General features: G+C 52.5%; 1 protein-coding gene across 1 annotated transcript in view; it reads right to left on the bottom strand.

Moving 5' to 3' along the window:
* The window catches only part of ADARB2 (adenosine deaminase RNA specific B2 (inactive)), a 140,348-nt gene that overhangs the window by 23,065 nt on the left and 95,820 nt on the right, over nucleotides 1–21,463 (bottom strand). Inside the window, exon 3 of the mRNA XM_056114707.1 lies at nucleotides 19,544–20,442. Within this exon, the coding sequence (XP_055970682.1) occupies nucleotides 19,544–20,442 (899 nt within the window). The remainder of the gene's footprint in view (nucleotides 1–19,543; nucleotides 20,443–21,463) is intronic.

Here is a 21,463-nt window from a genome sequence, read left to right on the forward strand (position 1 = left end):
TTTTTGCCTCAATATGGTCAAAATTATTTGTTTTGCTTTGTAGTAGTATCTGGGCTTCTGCAGTCAGATCCAAAAAGCCATCTCTAGGACTCACATGGAGGAGTTTTCTCTGAAGGGCTTCATAGTTGCAGGTCCCGTATTCAAATCTAAAGACTATTTGAGTTAATTTTTGTTTGTGGGGTGAGGTAGAGTTCATCTTTCTTTTGCATGTGGCCAGCACCTTCTACAGTTTTTCTAGCACCTTCTATGAAGAGACTATCTTTACCTACGGTGAATTCTGTGTCATTTGTGATCATTAATTGGCCATATATGTAAGGGTTTATTCTGGGCTCTCCAAGTATGTGTGGGTTTATTCTGGGTTCTCCATTCTGTTCTCCTAGTCTCTGTGTCTGATGCCATTTTATTGTGATACCATACTGTTTTGATGACTGTAGCTTTATAATATTGCTTGAAACCTGGAGTTGGATACTAACATCTTTGTTCTTTCTCCAGATTGCTTCCCTGGATTGTCTTTTGTGGTTTCATGCACATTTAGGATTGCTTGACCTGTTTCTCTGATGCATGGCACTGGTGTTTTGAGATCCACAGCTCTGCATCTCTGTCAGTTGAGGATCTGAATGTCTGAGAAGGTTTGAATCTGCCTGCTCAAGACATGCTTTGAGCACTGATGGTCTGTGGCCCTTAGGACAGAATGTCATCAAACAATGAACATGAGGTACTATCTACATTGCTTCCCGTAGAGCCCTTGGTCTGTTTATAGTGGGTCTGTCCATAGTTGATCCATCCACAAAGGGTTCATTGTGGCAAGTCTTTCCATAGTGCACTGCCAAATGTCCTGGGCTCTGATGGCGGAGCCTTGTGATCCCCTCTGTTGAGGCTCTGAGGCATCCTGGTTGGTCCTGGTGGCTATGGCAAGGCAGGAGCTCCACAGTCAGTTGTTCCAGCCCCCTGCAGGAGGATGCAGGATGCAGTGCTCAGCACAGCTCAGCTGGGTTGCTTGCCTGGCCACAGCACCTGCCGGCTCAAATCGTCCAATGTAGCATTTGAGGGGGCATGGAGCAGCAACAATCAGAACCATAGGGCGTTGTGCTCAGCATCTGCACAGCTGGGTGCTCGCTTCCCTGCTCTCTGGCCTTGAACCCCATATTACAGCTGGCAGAGTGCTCAGGTCTGGGAGCCAGGAGAAGCCATACCTGCAAGAGCTGGTGCCAACACCATCTGTCCTGGGGGTGGGGGACATACTACCTGTCCCCAGGACCAGACTGCCTGTCCCCAGTCCTCATTGCTTATCCCTGAGAGCCAAACTGCCTATTCCCAGGGCCACACTGCCTGCTCCCAGGGCCATAATGCCTGTCCCGGGGCTCACACGGCCTACCCCTGGTGCTATATCGCCTGTCCCCAGGGCCACATTTCCTGTTGCTGGGGCCACATGGCTTGTTGCCAGGGCCGCTGCCCATGTTGGGGCTGTGCATTGTGGCTCCAGCTAGGGAAGATGAACTTCAGCCAGAGCATGAGAGACTCTACAGTACAGCTTCAAGTGGCATCAATAAATAAAATGTGTTCACATTTGCAGTTATGGTCCTCAGGGTCAAGTTGACATTCAGCCAAAGTGAGAGGAATATTAAAATCAATAGATTAGGAAGAAGCAAGTCCTCAGTAAATATTTCCCCTTGAAACCCGGTCTTTGGGTTCATAATGCTGAAATATCAAAAAGGTTAGATTTGCATATGGGGGCAGACTGGATTGAGGGCCTGTGACCCTCCCCACTCTGTGTTGTAGCATATGGTGGTGTGTGGCGGGATCCAGAGTGGAGCGAGGGCTGAGCCCAGCTGGGAGGGGCATGCAGGTTTGGCTGCCCAGGGCCCCCTCACTGGGAGGTGCTTCTTGACGCTTCTTCAGGGCTCAGACTGCAGCCCAGGACTCGGCAGTACCATTTCAGGGCCCGGTGGTCCCAGTCCTTTCTCTAGGAACTGGTGGGGGGCATCTGAAATGGAATGTTGTTCCCTCAGGCCAGGTGTGGGAGTAGAGCCATGCATTGAGTTTCCCTGGTGGAGGCAGACCAGCCATGTCCTGCCTGACTGGGGCCTTGAGGCTGCCATGGTATCTATGGGCTCCTGGGAACCTGCCCTGGGCTTATGTCTATGAGAGACATCGTGCAGACCCTGAGTTGGGGCTAGTGTCCTCATCCAGAAACTTGCCCACAGCTCTGTCTGAGGCAACTCCATGAGGCCTTGTTTCCTGAGATTCCATCAGTGAGGCCATGCCGCCAGAAATGCCATCTGAGGGCCGCCTCCTGGGGAAGCCGGAGAGAAGAGTGTGAGTGCCACAGCCGCCGAGCACAGCACAGGGCACAGGAACCAGCTAACTGGGGCTGGAGCTGGAGCACTGGTTACTCTTTCAACACTGGACTTCAAAACGGAAGCACCACAGAAGTGGAGAAAACAAACTAAAGCTGCGTTAGAAAAATGTAAGCTTTCTGTTTTTGTTAAGCGGGTGCTTTCTGATGTACTCAGGAAGATATTTTGCATCTGGGTTTAATTAGAATCTTTAAATTCTCATTAGTGTGCTAATACAAGCTCGATAACAGATGAGGCCCTCTGTTTGGGTTGATTTATGGTTGTTTGAGTTCATCTGGATTTGAAAAGATGTAAACAAGACGAACCATGTCAGTGCACCCACAGAAAAAGCTTCCCAGTGGAAAAGACTCTTTTTTTCTGGAAGAAAGCTACGTTTACTCCCCAGATTTTGTAAAATTCACTTCCTCCATTTTGTTAAATTTAACAAAATTAGAAAAAAAATAGAAATTTTTTTTGGCCTTCCTCAGACCCAAGTTTAACTAAGGGTTATTGATTTTATCTTTTCAAAAAGATAACTTTTGGTTGGGGCTGGAGAGATGACGCCACATATGCCTCTGAGCACCAGAAATGACCCTTGAGCATAGAGCCAGGAATAAGCTCTGGGCACTGCTGAGTGTGGCCCCAAAATAAAACAAACAAACAAACAAACAAAAAATCCACCAAACAAAAAGACAACTTTTGGTTAATTCTTCTATTGTTTTTCTCATCTCTTTGTGAGTCACTTCAGTTCTGGTTTGTATTCCTTCTTTCTTCTAAGTTTGGCCTAGTGTCATTCTTTTTTTCCTTTTTTCTTTCTCTCCTTTGTTTTTGGGCAATGCTCAGGGGACCCTATGGGATCAAACAGAGTGCGAGGAAAACACTTTGACCCACTTCTTCTTTTTCTGATTTTCTGAGGTGTACAGCCATGATGTCTGTGACCTTCTTCAATGTTGGCAGCTAGCATGAAGCCTTTCCTTTTATTAGGATTGTTTGTGCTGCTTTTCTTCTTATGCTTGTTCATTCTTTAAAACTTCCTTCTTTTCTTCTAAAACATTTTATTGTGATTTAGATAATGTTGATACAAACATTATCTAAATGTGTTAATGTTTATGGGTTGGGCTGGAGCGATAGCACAGTGGGGAGGGCATTTGCCTTGCATGTGGCTTACCCGGTTGACCTGAGTTTGATTCCTCCGCCCCTCTCAGAGAGCCCAGCAAGCTACCGAGAGTAACTCGCCGCACAGCAAAGTCTGGAAAGCTACCTGTGACGTATTAGATATGGCAAACACAGTAACAAGTCTCACAGTGTTACTGGGCCCGCTCGAGCAAATCGATGAAGAATGGGAGGACAGTGACAGTTTATGGATTTAATTTCTTTCTCTCTACCTAACTACCTAACCTCTTTCCATCCATTCATCCATCCAACCACCCTGCCATCCATAGTATCACCCCACCTTCTGTTTCTTGCAGGGCAGCTCTCCTGTGACCCTCCCCTGCCCATGCACAGCTATCTACACATAATGAAGCACTATTCAGTATTTACAGAGAGGAAGGCTGCACTGAGATACGGGTCACCTTTCCCCCGAGTTGTGGTGCCAGGCTAAGTCAGGCACCTAAGAACTTCACTTTTTTGTGGAATCTAAAACCATTGGGTTTGGGGGGACAGAGAGAAGAGCAGGGTGGCCAGAACCAGGGGGAGGAGCCCTGTGGTAAAGGCCTGGCAGCAGACAGGGTCTCATCTCCCACAGCCTGAGCTCGTCCTTGCTCTCCCTCCCTCCACTCCCAGGTTCCGGAGCCTAGGAGAAAAAAGTTTCTTGTTCAAATGATGGTGTCTCCCATGTACTCTGAGCTCTCTGCTCTGTGAGCTCCAGGTCCCCAAGGCACACCTTTCTGGGGGCCTGCAGAGATCTTGCAGGAGGGAGGCCAAGCTCTCAGGGTCGAGGGGCACATCTGCCTGGGGCAGGGTCAGCGTCTACTCCCAGCTATGGACAGGTATGACCAGAGTGGGGCATCTAGCACACAGTGTGGTTCAGTGCATGCAGCATGGAGGACAGTGTGCATGCAGCCTGCCTCCGTTTACCCAGGAGATCCCACCTGGACTGTACATTGCTCCAGCTTCTGCTCAGACTGCTTCCTTCCCTGCACATATGTCTTGCTGCCTGTGACTTAGGGACCAAGTTGCTCCATATCTATGGAGTACTGTGATGTGGCCTTGCCTGCGGCTGGGAATGTGGCACTACTCAGAGGCGGGGGTCAGAGCATGCACAGAACAGGCGAAGGCTGAGCTCATCACGGATGTTGGGGATGAACAGAGTGAGAAAGGACCTCACAGAAAGGGCTTCTGTGAACTGCACCCCAGACAGTACTACCTCAGAGTCAAACTCTGCACCCAAGTGGAACAGGAAAGGGAGCCGCATCTGCCAGGTCGGGACAATGCCTCAGGGTAGCTCACAGGTCATGCTTCTGAGGAAGCAGCTCCGGCTCTGCACCATGTCCCCCACCTGGCTGTAGCCCCTCAGGGGCTTGTGGCAGAAATCCAGCCCTGTGGGGGAAGCATGCCACAGAGGCTGATCTTTAGCCGGAGCACAGGGCTCTGCAAAGTCGGGTGGGCAGGGCGGGCTGACCCCCTGGGATGAGGGCCATGCACCACACAGCCTGGGAGCAGATCCTGCCTGTCAGAGCTGCGCTCACTGTGCCTTTGGTTTGTTTTTATTTTTATGTTTTTGGTTTTGGGGCTGCACCTGCTGTTGCTCAGGCTTTGCACTCAAGAACAACTCCTGGTGGTGCCTTGAGGGACCATATGGGATGCCAGAGACCCAACCTGGGTCAGCCGTTTGTGAGGCAAGTGCCCTCTCCACTGTGCTATTGCTCAGGCCCTTTGCCTTTGCATTCTGAGATTCTTCATGGGTAGGCCCAGGAATGCCACACAAGCTGTTCTTCCAACGGGAGGCTGTCCCACTTCTGATAAAACCAAACCTAATTTATTTTGTTTGTACTCCACTGCCTTTGACAAAGCTTCCTCCGCAGATACGTCTCTTCATCCTTTGCTCCCTCCGTTTGTCATGATTTTTTATTTTTTGCTTTGTTGTGCAACTGACAGGGAGGAAAATCTGACCTCAACCTCGGAAGACGGTGATGCATGCAAACCTCCCCTCTCAGATCGCATGGAAATCTTGCCTAAAACCACGTCCAACCTTTGCGGTAGAGTCCAGATGGCTGCGCAGCCTGCAGAACAGACTGAGCCGCAGAGGCTGGGAGGAGTGTCAGCGGGCCACGGTCCTCGCGGCGTAAACACGGAACAAAGCAGGGCAGCTGGGGAGTGGGCGCCTGGGTCTGGGATGGGCATGCAAACAAAGGCAAAAATCAGAGTGAATCGGAGACAGCCACTCAGGGGGTGCAGTGTGAGGTGCCAGCAGGAAGCAGAGCAGACAGGAAGGACCCTGGAGAAGCCGGGGTTTATGTGCCCCCTGCAGAGCAGTTCTGCAGATGGCGTCTCCAGCGCATGGGACTGCGGAAGGAATCCCTTGCTCTGTCCACTGGAGGCTTGAGCGCCAGGGGGCTGGTGGCGTGTGGTGTGGTGCTCCTGGCCCTCCCTGGGATGTGGCCATAGGAGCCTCATCAGATCCTCTGGTTAGGGGCTGGGTCAGGTGCCCACCAGCCCAAACACTATGTGGCAGTGCTCCCAGAACCCCCAGGCACTGTGGGGGAGTCTGAGTCAGGGGAGATAAAGAAGTCTGAGCAAGGAGCTGCCACCCCCGAGGATCCTGTCTGGGGTCTGCGTCCCTGGTTGCAGGAACATGCGTTTGTGGCCAGGGCTGGCCTGTGGCCCTGCACGTGCTCAGGCGGGCTGTCACTCAGCATTCTCTTGCTTGTTTCTGACCTGGACTTAGGCTTGGAGATGTTCTATGAAATGAGTCGGGACCATGGACAGCTGCCATCGAGCACCAGAGTTTCCGTCCGGAATGGGGCTGAGCTTCTGACCCAGGCTTTGGCCGGCAGTTCTGGGGGTGGCAGGAGGCGAGCTGCCCCTTCCAGGGCCCAGGCCATCATGTTCTGTCCTCCTGATCGGGCACCTGTCCTGGCAGCTCCCACTGTCCAGCGCTGGCCCGAGTCCATTTTCACTGAGACTCCCGGGTAGCAAATCTGTCCTGTGGGTCCATGTGCGTCCTGTTGCTGCTTGATGGCCTCCCCAGGTGCCCACAACTGCTCCCGGGAAGAAGGCAAGGCCAGCACTGGGGCCTTCCTCCCATCCAGCCTCTGACCCTGAGACATGCTCCTCCAGACACGTCCCTGCTGCCCCAGCCTGGCCTTGGAGGACACGTTCCCGCAGCACACCGTCTCTGCCCGCCATGACGACTGTGGGTAATGAAGTTTTTTTTTTTCTGGAGCCAATGGGCCGGATCCTGAGCATCTCTGAGAACTGAAGTGCAATTTTAGAAACGGGAAGAAATGATTGAGTCGGCGGCCTAATCCCCCGAGAACCCCTGGCTCACTCCAGTGAGCGGCCTAATCCCCCCTGGTCCTTGCGACCCAGGCTCGGATCCTTAATTACCAGAATCTCATTTCTCCTCATGGCACCAGCTACCTGAGCAGCAGCTGTCGCTCAAGTAAGTCCATGTGAAAATAAAGTATGAAATCAATAATTCCACTCGGAGGTGAAATGAACAGAAAAGCAACTTTCCTGTTTTTGTTCCTGCTTCCTCTGTGGCTCTGCCCACTCCCTGTTCTGCTCTCTGCACAGTTTCTGAGATTTGGGGTGCATTCCTGTACCTTTATTCCCAAGTGTGTGACTGTCAAGAGTCAGGGTGCTGGACATAGTTGGGAACATCCTAGCTGATGTGTTCTGCTCTCTCTCGCTCCTGTGAATGGGAGTGAAGGAAGGAGAGAGGCAGGAAGAAATAAAGTTGAGGCTTTCCCCCCATTTTTGGGATAGAAGTAGGAATGTATTGTTTTCTCGAGGTCAAATCTCTGTATATTTAAATTTTTTAATTGAGGTAATGCTGTTCTATAAGAATATGTGCTTAAGAGTTACAATTTCCATATCATCGGTAGTTCTTTCATATTCCCCGCCTCCTCCCCCCCATGATCAAGTCTGCCACTGTAAATCCATTTCTTTAGCACCAAATGAGTGTGCAGGAAGTGGGCATGGAGGAAGGGAACTTGCACAGAGAGACAGGACTGGGGTTCTACAGCCTTGTAGCTTGTCACATGAGGAAGGACCCACCAGGAAGGGCCAATTTGGGGACAAGAAATGGAAAGATGCACTCCTTTATGCTCCCAGCCCACATCAGAGTGAGTGTGGACTCCAGAGCACCACTCACTCTCCACCCATTTCTCCCAGGGACAGCCCTGGAGCCCTCTATCTTGATGGATTTCCTCCTGAGAGAGAGGGAGCTACTGTGGAAGACAGATGGGTGAGAGGATGGCAGGGAAGGGTGGGTGACTGGATGGATGTTGGGTCTGGGTGGGTGGGTGGACGATAGGGAGATGGATGGGTGAGTGGACGAGTGAGAATGGATGAAGATGAGTGGATATCTGGGTGGGTGAGAGTGTTAGGTGGTTGACTGGGTCGGTGGATGGAGGAATGGATTGTGGTTGGACAGACGAATGGGTAGATTGGTGGACAGATGGATCAGTGGATGAAGATGGTTGGGATAGATTAGTGGATGAATGGGTACTGGGTTGGGCTGGTGGATATGTGGATGTGAGCAGATGTGTGGGAAGATGTGTGGGAAGATGTGAGTGGATAGATGCACAGATTATGTGTAGGTAATGGATGGTGGATAGGTGAATGAATAGTGGGTTGGCAAATGGATAGTAGGTGGGTGGTGGATAGATGAGTGGATGGCGGGTGAAAAGGGCAGTAGGTAGATGAGTGTGTAGGTGGATAAGTGGATGTGGGTTGGTAAACCGGTGGTGGGTAAGTGTATGGATGGTGGGTGGATGAATTGGTGGCGAGTAGGAGAATGGATAGTGGGCAGGTGAATGGATGGATGGGCCACTAATAGTTGCTTGGTATTGTACAGCAGTTAGTGTTCTAAGCCTTGCCATATCATTTGGATCAGATCTATTTTAAATAGGGGGATCTTTCATCATACTCATTGCTTCCTCTGTCATCCAGGCTTTCAGTAGATCACTCCTTATCACAACAGTATTAGCCCTCGTATCCTGGGGAGAAAAGGCATATGGCTATAGTGCCCTACTGAGGGCCCTAGCTGGGGCTCAGTCTCTGGTTCTCCATAGCTGCTATATTTTCTTTATCCCTGAGCAGACTTTTTTTTTTCCCTTTTTGGGTCACACCCGGCGATGCAAAAGGGTTACTCCTGGCTTTGCACTCAGGAATTATTCCTGGCAGTGCTTGGGGGGCCATATGGGATGCTGGGAATCGAACCTGGGTCGGCCATGTGCAAAGTAAACACCCTACCCGCTGTACTATCATTACAGCCCATTAGCAGACATTTAAATTGCTTCCACACCTTGGCCACGTGAGTGATGCTGTGATGGAGAGAGGGTGCAGCTGCCTTTGCTACCCTAGCTTCAATCCTTTTGGCTCATTGGCCTGTTTTTCCCTGGAATGTGACAAACACCTGTTCAAGTTTCTGAACCAGAAGTAGGATTTGTTCTGTGTAAACAGCACTGAGAAGTGAGATGACCTGTGTGCCGTGACATCTGGGCCCTGATGAAGATAGCGGTGTTGATTCTGATTTTCTCGGGGAGCGTCAGTGTATTTCTTCCCATCTTCCATTTGTGTGTAGATTGGGGCATCTACTGCCCTCCTCGGGCTCCCCCATGAGGTGCTGCTGGTGGAGAGTGTCACCACTTCTGGAAGGTGTGGCCAACAGGAGCATCCCTTCAGGGCTGCCATGGCAGTGCCTCTGTTTTCTGGGGGAGCAAAGACATGGGTCTGGGGCACTGCCCGCAGGTGGGCTGTACCACAGTTGCTGCTGCTGCTTCCGAACTTCCTTCTGGAGCCCCCAGAGCTCATGTTGCCTCTCAGCGCACTTCTCCAGCCAACCGGCAATGCTAAAGACCCGTGGTGGCCTCTACTAACTGGCAATATTTCTGAGACCCGCTCTGTCTGGAGATCAGTCATCTGGAACTTTCTGCGGGCAATTTCCAGTGTGGGCTCTCGATGAAGAAGGCAAAGCTGTGTGACCAGCCTGTGGGTGTCGCGGTTCTGACCAAGGGCCCTAGGGCTCTGCCAAGTCTTCTATAAATCACTGGACACCCTTGGTGCTTCCCGGGCTCTTCTGTGGGCCTCATACCAGAGCCACTGTTAAGCCTGGGTCCGCCTGAGGGTGCTTGTGCCCAGCCCTGTGTTGCTCTTTCATCCAGGAGCCTCAGGAAGCAGGTGAGGGGTCTCCAAAGGAGCAGACACAGCATGGCAGGTGCTGACAACCCCCATCCCTGCTCCCTTGTGCCCATGGGGGTGACCCCACATCTGCGCAGTGGTCCTTGGCATGCCCCTCCATGGTGGCTCAGAGGCCCTTTACCTGTGTCTGGATCAGGGAGTAAACAGAAATGAAGGGCTGGAGTGATAGTACAGTGGGGAGGATGTTTGCCCTGCACGTGACTGACTCAGGTTTAATCCTCAGCACCCCATATGGCTCCTTGAACCCACCAGGAGTGATACCTGAGTGAAAAAGCCAGGAGTAAGCCCCGAACTCTGCCAGGTGTGGCCCCAAAGCAAAAATGAAAGAAAGAACAGAAATGAGGGCTGCTCCCCACAGAAGACACTCGGGCACCCAGTCCTGGGGTAAGAAGTGGGGCACAGCTGTCTTGAGAACCACACACTCCCTGTGCTTCTCAATAGCCAGAAACTCCTCCTCAGACAGCTGCCCCACCCTCCCTCATGGAATGTTCCAGACTCCAGTCCCCTGCCAGGGTCTCCTCTTCCTCTCCCCGCAAGTGTGGAGGGATGCAGGGGGCTGAGCCGAGCCCTGCTCAGTGAAGGTGGCCATGGAGAGAGGCTCCCACACCCCGGTGTTCCGGGCCTTGCCCAAGCCCCCCAGCAAGCCATACATCATGCAGTATTGATGGGCTCCGCGCACTTCCTACCCGACATTTGATTTATGGCTCCAGGTATTTCCTCTTGGTTCTAAGCAGCGATGAAGGATGAAGGCGACTGCGTGCAGCTTTCCTGCCCAGAAAGGAGGTCACCACAGCGCTCCTCCCTGCCCACCCCCCGGGGGCTTCAGAGCTGCCTGGTCAGCCCGGGGCCCCTCCTGGAACCCCCACTCAATATTTATCATTTTAAATATCAACCTCAGAATATTGCCTTCGTTGAGGCTTTTCACGTTCCAATGATTTTTTATTATTTCCATCGACCAAAATAAATGAAGAAAATGTTTCAGACTCTACTTGAAAGCATGTAAAAATCAATAACTGGATTTTAAAAGATTTGGAATGTCTTGAATACATTCATTTTCAAACATTTCCCTCTGATCTTTAAATAGCTTTTCTTGGAGCAGAACATGTTTTTTGAGAAGTCAAATATGGAGCATTAAGGGTATAATTACCATTTTAATTATAACTCAATCATCCTATCTGCTTTGCATAGAAATTAAAGCTTTTATGTCGGATTGGGGCCCTCACAAATGTTCAGGAGCAATTACTGTTAAAAGTTTAATTTTTTAAGCTGGGCGTGAACTTTGCACTTCTTAATTTCACCCTCGGTTGGATGGAGGCACACCATGCTCCCACTGTCCTTCGAGAGAAAGCCCACTTCCAGTTGTGTGCCCATAGCAGGATGAAGACCCACTTTGCATCCCAACTGAGCCCTGACTCTGTACCCCAGCACTGTGCCCTGGCTCTGTGTCCCAACACTGCACCCTGACTCTGTACCCTAATACTGCACCCAACTCTGTACCTTAATACTGCACCCAACTCTACCCCAACACTGTGCCCTGGCTCTGTACACTAATACTGCACCCCAGTTCTATACTCCAACACTGCACCCCAACACTGTGCCCCAACTCTGTACCTTGACTGCACTCTAATACTGCACCCAATTCTGTACCCTAATACTGCACCCCAACTGCATCCCAACACTGCACCCTGACTCTACACCCAACAATGCACCCTGATTCTGTACCTTAACACTGCACCCTGACTCTGTACCCTAACACTGCACCTGTACCCCAACAATGACCTCCAACTCTGTGCCCTGACTCTGCCTTGATTCTGTACCCCAGTACTGTGTCAGTCTCTGCACTCCTCCTTTGCAGTCCTACTCTGATAAACTGAGAAGAGATGGTGCCAGATCATATAAAAAAATCGCATAACTCAGTAAGGAAAGATGCCAGTAAAGACAGACCGAGACTCAGTTTCCCTGGACAAGACAGACACCAATAGCACAATGGGAAACAGTCACCGTCAGCCCCACTAAGGGCTTCAAATGGCAGCTGTGGGGAGGGGCAGTTTGCACTGACTAGGGTCAGCGTCCGTGGACAAGGACATGGAGACAACCTTGAGAATGGCTCAGAAGACACTCAGTGTCTTAAAGTCATGCATCACACTCTCAGGCCACTCAGCAGCACCCGCGCAGAAGCCAGAGATGCCCGGACTGTCCCCCAAGTGGGACTGCTCTGTGCTGAACCAATAGGCCATTGAAGAATGTCGTTAAACCCACACACATGACCACGCTAGTATCATTAGTGGAGAAAGTGTGGAGAGCAGGCTCAGGGCAAGGAGCTTTGTGCCCAGAGAGCTAGGGCCCAAAGCCTCCCTCAGGAAACAGCACAGCACACATGCCCTTAGAGTCAGAGAGAGGGCGCCAGGCCCAGGGAGAGAGGAAGGAATGTTTTAGATCCCACTCATTTTAGAATGTTTTTGGTCCCACTCAGAACCAACTGAAATGCCTACTCAAAGAGGAAGAATTTTGTATGCTAATAAAGTTGCTATAAAACGAATAAGATTAAAAGTCACTTTTATGTATTGTTTTTGGGCAACACCCAGCGATGCTCTGGGGTTATTCTTGACTTGCATTCAGGAATTGCTCTCAGCAGTGCTCGGGAGACCATATGGGATGTCAGGGAGAGAAGCTGTGTTGCCTGTGCCCAAGTAGGTGTCCTACCCACTGTGCTATATTTCTGATCCCTGAAAGAATCACTTGTATAAGTTTAAGGCTTTTTCTCCCCACCTACATGAGGCACTTTTTTTTTTTTTGGCATGTTGTTTTGGGCTGTACCCAGTGGTGATCAGGGATTACTCCTGGTGGGACTTGGAGGACCTTATGTGTTGCTGGGGATTGAACACAGTTTGGTCATATTACAAGCAAATCCCCTACCTTTATATTGCCTCTTAGGCCTATAGGGCAACTTTTTTTGAGACTTGAGCCAGTTGGGATCCATTCACTGGAAATCAGCAAGTCTAGGGAATGGGTAGGGACTTGTCCTTCTCGGTAAGTCCCAGTCTGGAATGAGAACAGCTACTTCAGGCCTCTGAATGCTCCTAGCTGAGGTGTGCTGGGAATGGTTATGAACATTGTTCCTGGGTTTGAGGCCCTGAGGGGTCAAAGTTAAAGGGGAAACAGGCCAGACCAGCAATGCTTGTCACCAGCAGAGGTGTGTGTGTGTGTGTGTGTGTGTGAGAGAGAGAGAGAGAGAGAGAGAGACCGAGAGAGACAGAGAGAGAGAGGAGAGAGGGAAGGAGAGAGAGAGAGAGAAGGAAGGAGAGAGAGGGAACCAGGGAGAGAGACAAAGTCAGAGAGTGTGCATGTGTGAGTATGCATGTGTGGGGGTGTGTGTGTTAGTGTGTGCATGCTTGAAAGTGTGTATTTTGGTGTGTGGGTGTGAGTGTGAGAGAAGTGTGTGTGTGAATGTGTGCATACATACGTGTTAGAGTGAGAATGTGTGTATGTGTTTTTCTCAAATAGTGTTTCATAACAGATGCTGGTTAATGAAGAACATTCCAGCAAAGCATGCCACGTCTTCTATCTTGACAGAGAATTCAGGGCCTTGGGGTTGGTGCTGTGTTCCCACTGGGTGGGATGTGGGTGCTCACTGATCACGCCATCACCCTCCTGCTCCCTGCTGCAGGACCAGGTCCCATACTTGTCTGTGGCTCTCAGTGCCCTCTGGAAACTACCTTCTCTAGTGCCCTCTCCCTGCTCCACTCCCAGTTGCATGCAGAGACTGTGACTTCAGAGAAGGTATTGCCTTCCCAGGAGCTGAGCTGCTCAGGATGGGTCCTTATTTGAGGGAGTCCTGCGTGTGTGTGCTGGTCGACCTGGCAGTCTCCCTGCTGTGGCCGTTCCAGGGGACCCTCTGCCCCTGCCACTTCCCTGTGCTCAGAGCCCAGCCCTCCTGAGAAAAAGTGCTTGGTCCACTTCTGTCTCTTTGCCAGCTCATCACAGCCGAAAATTAGCACAGTTTGGTTTCAGGGATTTGGGGGCGGGATAAGCGCCATCACGTGGCCGGGCACTGCGCTACAGGGAGGTCTGGGTGTCCTGGTGAGCCAAGTGGGAACTGATACCCCAGGACAGCTCAGCCGACCCTGGCCCAGATCCAGTCCCTGGTGTGTCTCACAGTCACGGCACAGACCTGGAGTCTCTGCTGGGCTCACACCAAGGTAGAAGAAGCTTCTGACAGGAATGTGGTCACACCAGGTTCCTGAGAAGCCTAGAAGCATCTGGAAAGAGAGTGTGCTTTACACAGGGGAGTAGAACCATGCAGACCCACTAGCTGTTTGCTCAAACCTGAACCAGGCGTGGGACAGGCTGTGGGGGCTGCCGTGTGGTCCAGCCTGTGCTCAGCGCACCTGACTTCTTCACAAGAAGAAGGAAACTCTTGGGTTTCCCACCCCAAGAGCCACTTCATAACCCCGCAAAGTTATGGGGATTTGTTCTGTGTATCTGAAGCTTTGCTTCACAAGAATTATCTTCACAAAGTTACTGGTATTTGTAGAGAGTTACAGTGATCATCCTCTGCTACCCAGATGTTTGCAGGGGCATGAGTGTGTGTGTGTGTGTGTGTGTGTGTGTGTGTGTGTGGTACAAGAGCTTGTTGTGTGGTACATGAACTTGTGTGATACATGAGCTTGTTGTGTGGTGTGTGAGCTTGCGTGTGAGCTCGTGTGTGGTCCATATGTGAGCTGGTGTGTGTAGTGTGTGTGGTGCTGCCCTGGCAGGTGTCTTTGTTTCTCAGCTGAGCAGTCAGCCCTTTTCCTCTGTCTAGCACACCACTTGTAGCACATATCTCCAATAGCACAATAGGCCATACTGTGAAGATTTGCTGTCAGTTAAAATCCTTCCAGGAACTTGATGCCGAAGTTTTAAGAATTGCCAGAGTGTTTAAAAAGCAGGTTAAAATATTGCAATTCAGGAAATCTAGGGTGAATGCCTTGTATCTATGTTTTTAAACAGGAGGTCGAGCAAATAGTCTTCAGGGAGTTGTAGGGTCATAGTCTGAGAAACCCAGTGACCAGCTGTAGACAGAACTCAAGGCAGGTGATTTACCTCCGTGTATGTCTGTCACCTGTTGTCTCAGTAGAATACTGCTGATGACACATTAGCAGGTAGATGGGTGAATGGATGGGTGAAAATATGGGCTGGAGGAGGAGATGGGTGGACAGACGGTCAATAAATGAATGGATAACTGGGTGAATAAGATGGATAAATGGATGGGTGGCTACATGGATGGACAGGTGTAGAGATGGAAGGGTGGGTAGGTAGATGGGTGAATAGATGGATAGATATGTGGCCAGGCAGAAGTGTGGATGGATGGATAAATGAGCAGATGTGTATATGGTTGGGCAGATGGACAGATCTGTGGATGGAAGGATGGATGCAGAAAATCAGTCTTTTTGCAACTAGACTGTTTGCAAGCCATGAGTTGAGCTATGAACAAACTGTGAAAGTCATCTGTGTTTTCCTAAGCTTTAAAGAACATTTTTTACATGTCTTAAATAAGAATCAGTAAGACCTTGCCTAAATAAGAAATACTCAGTCACTGTTCTTTGATTTCAAAAGTCATCACAACAAAATCTGCGCACCCTGATTATCTCATTGTTTCTGCAACTAGCTCATTGCGTGGTTCACCCTGCTCAGTGCGTGCACACAAGTCAAAGTGTGTTTACATCACAAATAAACTGCCATCTGAGCCTGCACACTGAATTGGGATTTGAATCATGCTAAATGGGTCTTGGAATTTGGCTGTTGTGGCTAATAAGACCATTCAAAGGATGTTTCCATATATCTTCATAACAAATGTAAACATGATTAGCTCTTATTCAGAAACAATTTGGTTGTAAAATCCAGTGATTTCTAAACGTGTCCCCCATTTTTAGAAACTCCAGTTTTTGGAATTCATCAATTCAGAACCATCCATTGCAAAAATGATTCTTGAAGAGCAGGAGCTCTTTATACAGCGGGTTCTAGAATGCCTCTGACATGGTCCTCACAGAGATCAGAGAGGCCCAGCCCATCACCCCTCACCTGTGTGTGAGATTGCTTTCCTTCTGCCCACCATGCCCCTGCGAGCCTCATGAGAAGGCTCATCTTTCTCCCTGTTTCCCAAACACTGGCTGCCGAATGCTGCTCCAAGGTTTCTTCCATTTCTCTGAATCACCTGCTAGCATCCCATTGTGCTAAATGCCTCAGTTTGTGGCAGGAAGGCAGTGGTTCCACAGGCTGGTGCATGAGCCTGAGAAGGTGGCAGAGAGATAAGGGTTCCTACTCTAGCAGGCATTTCTTCTTGTTACACAGGGACAGAAACCTTTGCAACCCACTTATGTTCAGAGGTGTTCCTCATGGACCAGACATTTCTATAGCCGCACACCCTCTGAAGACCACAGGAGTTCTCTGTAGAAAGATCATAGGGCTCGCAGGTGCCCAAGGGGCCTCATGCGAGGGGGAACACCCTCTGGATGTCTTCCAGGACATCCAGTCAATTACTGTGCTATTCACTGACTATTTGCAGGGGCTGCCCTTTCTAGCCTGTCTGTCAGCTGCCTTGTTCTCATCCCCACCAGCCTACGGCAGAGCAGCGGACAGGAGCATGGGGATTGCAGACAGGTCAGATGCTTGTTGAGATTGTGGAGTTTCTCAAGGCACCAAGATGCTCCTCTATGCTCAGCTGACCTGGAGAGGGATGGGAAGCTGACTCCTTGGTGTGTGTGCTCCGCGGCTGGCAGTTGTGTGCCTGTGCAGGTGTGGGTGTGCACGCCTCTTCACAGTGGCTCTATCTAGGCAGCCCAGGGGCTGGGGGTTTCATGTAGGACCGATCCTCTCAGGGGGAACTGGGTCTGAGGTGCTGGCATCAGCAGAACACTCGGATTCTCTGAATGGTCAGTCAGGGGCATACCATGACCCCCAGTCCACAGCAGTTATGCCCTGTGCTCGCCTCCCTAGTCTCCTGATTGATGTCAGGGTGCCAGAATGGGAGCTGCTGGCACTGTTCTTCATTCGGTCTTCCTAATATCTGCACTTGCACTTGCTGACAGTTGTGTGTTACTTCCTGTTCTGAACATCCGAGTGAGGGAACACCCACCCTCTACCAACCTGACCCAAGAGCATCTGTGAGCATCTGTTTGAGAGGAGAACTGCTGAGGCACCCTCGCCATCAGACCCAGACATGTGCCCTCACCTGTGGGGCACGCCATCAGACCTGGATGTGCCATCAGACCTGAACATGCCATCAGACCCAGACATGTGCCCTCACCCATGAGGCATGCCATCATACCTGCATGTGCCATCATACCCAGATACACGCCTCACCCATGGGGCATGCCATCAGACCCAGAAATGTGCCCTCACTTGCAGGGCACATCACTGAACCCAGACATGCCATCAGACCTGGACACACCATCAACCCGGATGTGCAATCTGACCCAAATATGTGCCCATGTGCAGTGGCTGGGAGTGGCCGGGAGTGGCCGCTCACAAGCCCACACTTGCCTGCCTTATGTGAGTCTCACTGTCTCATGGGTGCTCCGACCTCCTGGCCCTGGTCATAGCACTTGGTCACTAACATCCTCTCTGCAGACAGACTTTTTACCGTCCTGTCCCCACTTCCAGATCCATGCCAGAGGGGTGTAGGGAGGCCTCTCTCTCCTCCTGCTCTCTCCTTCTGCCACTCTTCTGTGGCCCAAGGGCAGGTCCCTGGCCTGCCAGCTCCATGACCTGTGGGGGAATCCGCACCCTAGGAAGATGCTGGGCTCCCTCGGGAGCTCGTCAGCTGCGGGCGTCCTGCTGGCCCAGCTTCTGTCCATCCTCCTCAGCTCTCAGCATCCCTCCTGCACCGAGTAGCAGGACTACACGCGGCCACCCCCACCTGCCCCCAGCCAGCCTTCGCAAGGCCCGCTTTGCCCTCTGGAAGGGAACACCTCTTTTCGGGAGGCAGGTGTGGGCCGCAGTCCCTCACTGACTCTCGTTTGGGGGCCTGCCTGGACTTTCTGTCCCTCTTGGCTGAGCTCCCCTTCCTGACTCTGCCTCTGCAGCTCCTCTGAGAGCCTGGAACTCGGGAGAGAAGACAAACAGCAGAAACCTGGGTGTGGGAGGACAGGCAGAGGGGGGCTCCAGTGACCAGCCTCACCACAGCTCTGTCCTGGGCTGCAGGATGCCCCTCAGCTGCTGGGGCCAGGTGGGGGTGGCCCTGGCTGAACAGGCAGTTGGCACAGAGGACACAGATCTCTCTGGGCTCGTGGAGGGTTGTGAGTCTGCCCTCTGAATGGCGTCTGTTCAGTGGGGGCACCTCGTTCACATTTGTCCTGGCAGTCTCAGTTGACTCTGGGTCCTGGTCATGAGGGAGAACTGTGTGTCCGGACAGCGGGGGAGGTGTGGGGCAGTGGGCCAGGCGGCCGCAGGCAGCTGGGGTCACCTTGATGAGCAGAAGGAAGGCTCTGTGCAAACAGCCCATTAGCGTCCTGCCGGGCGGCTGCGGGCCTTCAGGAAGAGAGCCAGGCCCTGGCTAATTCCGCAGCTAATTCTGGGGGCGCATCCCAGAAAATGGGGTCACGTCTGGAGCTCTGATTCAAATCTACTAGAAAATGCTGAAACTTGAAAATGCCGTTCACGGCCATTAGCTTGGCCCCTCCTGGTGTCTCCCAGCAGCGAGTGGGAGATTCAGGGCGCATCCCGGGGCACCCCTCCCTGCTCCAACGGACGCAAGGCTTCTTGGGAATGAGTACCCAGTCCTGTGTGCTCACACACAGCGAACAAGCATGAGGTCTGCACCCATGTGTCTGCACCCCCAACCACTCTGTCTACACCTGCCATATCCTGCCCCTGAGCTACTCTGTCTACACCTCAGTACACCCTCAGCCACTTTGTGCCGTGCAGACAATGTTCAGTGTAGATGTGAGTGGGCCCTTCTAGACCCCTGAAGTTCCAGCATTATACAGCTCCTGGGCCCGGCTGTTCCTCATGTTGGGGATGGTGATGGGGAAATAGCCCATTTGGGGGTGCTGTGCTCTGGAGTCCTGGGTGTGGGACCTGGAGCACCTTGCTCTGGGTTCAGAGGAGCAGACCTCTGAGGAAAGCCTGCTGTGTAGACAGAGGGACAGAGTTGAGCCCGAGCACAGGCAGAGTCTATAGGGTTCCCTTGGATTCAAAGCACAGGATGGGGATGCAATGGAACTGCTCTGGGCCTGCCCTGCCCCTGCCCTGCCCCTGGCCAACACTGCCCTGTCCAATGTCATGTTCCTGACTCAGCACCACCACAGGGTTTCTCTCACCTGTGCCCGTGGCCTAGGCAGGTGGCTGGGGACTGTCCAGCCGCGCTGGGCCCAGCAGGTCCAGTGTGTGGCACAGCAGCCCCACCTATGGACCCAATTAGCTTTGTCCAGCCCATGTCTGGACAGCTTCTCCACTGCATGGTGCCCACCCCGGGTGCTCCTGAGTCGTGGGCCAGTGGGGTTCCTGGGGACGAAGGGAGAGTCTGGAAGAACCATCCCCCTCCATCCTGGCTGTGCAGACAGCAGAAACCTGGTGCTGCTGCCTCCCCATGACACGCAGGAGCCGGGGCCCAGAAGGGTGATGAGGCCAAAGGGCCTCGCCGGGCTACCATGGACCGTGTCTACTTGGACACGGAACCAACAGGGCCTTGCTCCTTGCTCCCGTGCTACACTCTGACTTCCTGTGGATGTCCAGCCCCTCTCCCTGACTGCCAGGCTGTATCCTTCCCCTCCCCCCAGCTGAAAATGCTCTCATCAGCCAGACAGGGAATAGGGGCTGCGGGGCCACTTGGGGGTCTGCATGTGCCAGCTCACCTGCGGCAGGAGGCAGCCTTTACTTCTGCAGGGGCCGGGGCCGGGCAGACGAATGTTGAAGAGGGCATGCAGGGCGGCCTGTGCTGCCTGGCCCCTGGCCAGCTTCTTGCTGCGTCCTGAGCCTTCAAACGTACTCCCGTCCACGCACACAGCCATGACAAAGCTCCGGGGCCGCTGCCGCGGGGCTGTCTGTGACAGGCACACATAGCGCAGGCCAGAGCGCAGCTGACTCAGTACCACCACGGGGTTCCTCTCGCCTGTGCCCATGCCCCAGGCAGGTGGCCGAGGCCTTTCTGGCCGCGCTGGGCCCAGCAGGTCCAGCGTGTGGCACAGCAGCCGACTCCGCGGGCATGTCGTGGGCAGCAGCTCGGGGGCAGTGGCGCGGTGGCCCGGGAGGTTGCTGCCGGGCTCTGAGGGCTCAAACTCCTTGAAGAGTGTGTCCGGGAAGTCAGCCTGGTCAGAGGTGAAGTCGGGGCAGGAGCTGGTCCCGCTGCCCAGTGCCAACTGTGCCTGGCAGGCATTGGGGAACTGCACGAAGGACTTGAGGGCCAGCTCTGCTGCCCGCATCTTGGCTTTCTTCTTGGTAGGCCCCGTGCCTTCGAATGTCAGCCCGTTCACCTCCACGGCCACGGCGAAGATGGGTGCGTGCACAGGGCCAGTCTGTGACACCGTGCGGTACTGCAGCCCCGGCTGCAGCTCGTGCAGCTGCACCAGTGCATTCTTGGGTGCCACGGACCATGAGAGCCGCTTCCAGAGCAGCTGCAGCTGGCATACATGGCCGCTGTTGCCCTCTTCCAGTGGCCGCTTCCTCTTGAGCCCCGGCACCCCTCCGCAGGCCCGCTCGCTGGACGCCAGGCTGTTCACGTTCCGGTTCTCTTTCACCTCTGCACTGCTTGTACCTGGAGGTGAGAATGGATGGTCAGGAAGGCACAGGAAGTCTGCTGACCCAGGGTCCCAGGCTGAGCTCTGGGTGCTCCAGTCTGCCTCTGAGGGAGGAGGGCGGCCAAGCCAGTCTACCTGCATGAGCACACATACATGCCTACCCACACATGTGCACATACATGCACACCCACATGTAAGCACACACATGCATACCCACATATTTGCACCCCCACACAAATGTACACACATGCATACCCACATGCATGCACACACATGCAAACCCACATGTATGCACAAGCACACCCACACACATGCACACACATAAAAACACACACGCATACCCACACATTAGCACCCCTACATGTATGCACACACATGCATACCCACATATATGCACACCACACACATGTATGCACACACATGGGTACCCACACACATGCACACATACCAACATGTGCACACATTCATATTCACATGTATGCACACATCCACGTGTATGCATATACATGCATACAGACATGTATGCACACATATCCACACATATTCACACATATGCATGCCCACACATGCACACACATACATACCCACACATATGCACACACATACATACCTACATGTATACACACATATTCAGACCCACACAAACACATAATACACCCACACATGCACACACATGCACCCCTAGTGACGCGCCCCTTTCTCCCGTTTCACCTGGGGGCGTGGGGGGGGTGTCACAGTGCAGTGGGGAGGGACCAAAACCCCAGCATAGGTTTGAACAGGGCAGGGAAACAGGGCTTCTATGTTGAGTTTCCGCCTACACACGAAGGGACTACCGATGCCCTGAGAGGAAATGGGAGTTTCTGCTGCTCATTCCTTTGCCATGGCATGAACACTCACTGGTGGCTCTCAGCTCTCAGTGCTGCCCAGAGCCCGGGTATGGCCACGGTGCCAGCTTTGCCAGGACTGGGCCAGGATCTTACAGACACCATGTCACCTCTGGTATGGGCTGACAAAGGGTGTGGGGCCCAAAGCATCATG

The sequence above is a fragment of the Sorex fumeus genome, unplaced genomic scaffold (assembly GCF_029834395.1).
Source record: "Sorex fumeus unplaced genomic scaffold, SorFum_2.1 ptg000026l, whole genome shotgun sequence".
Classification (NCBI taxonomy): domain Eukaryota; kingdom Metazoa; phylum Chordata; class Mammalia; order Eulipotyphla; family Soricidae; genus Sorex; species Sorex fumeus.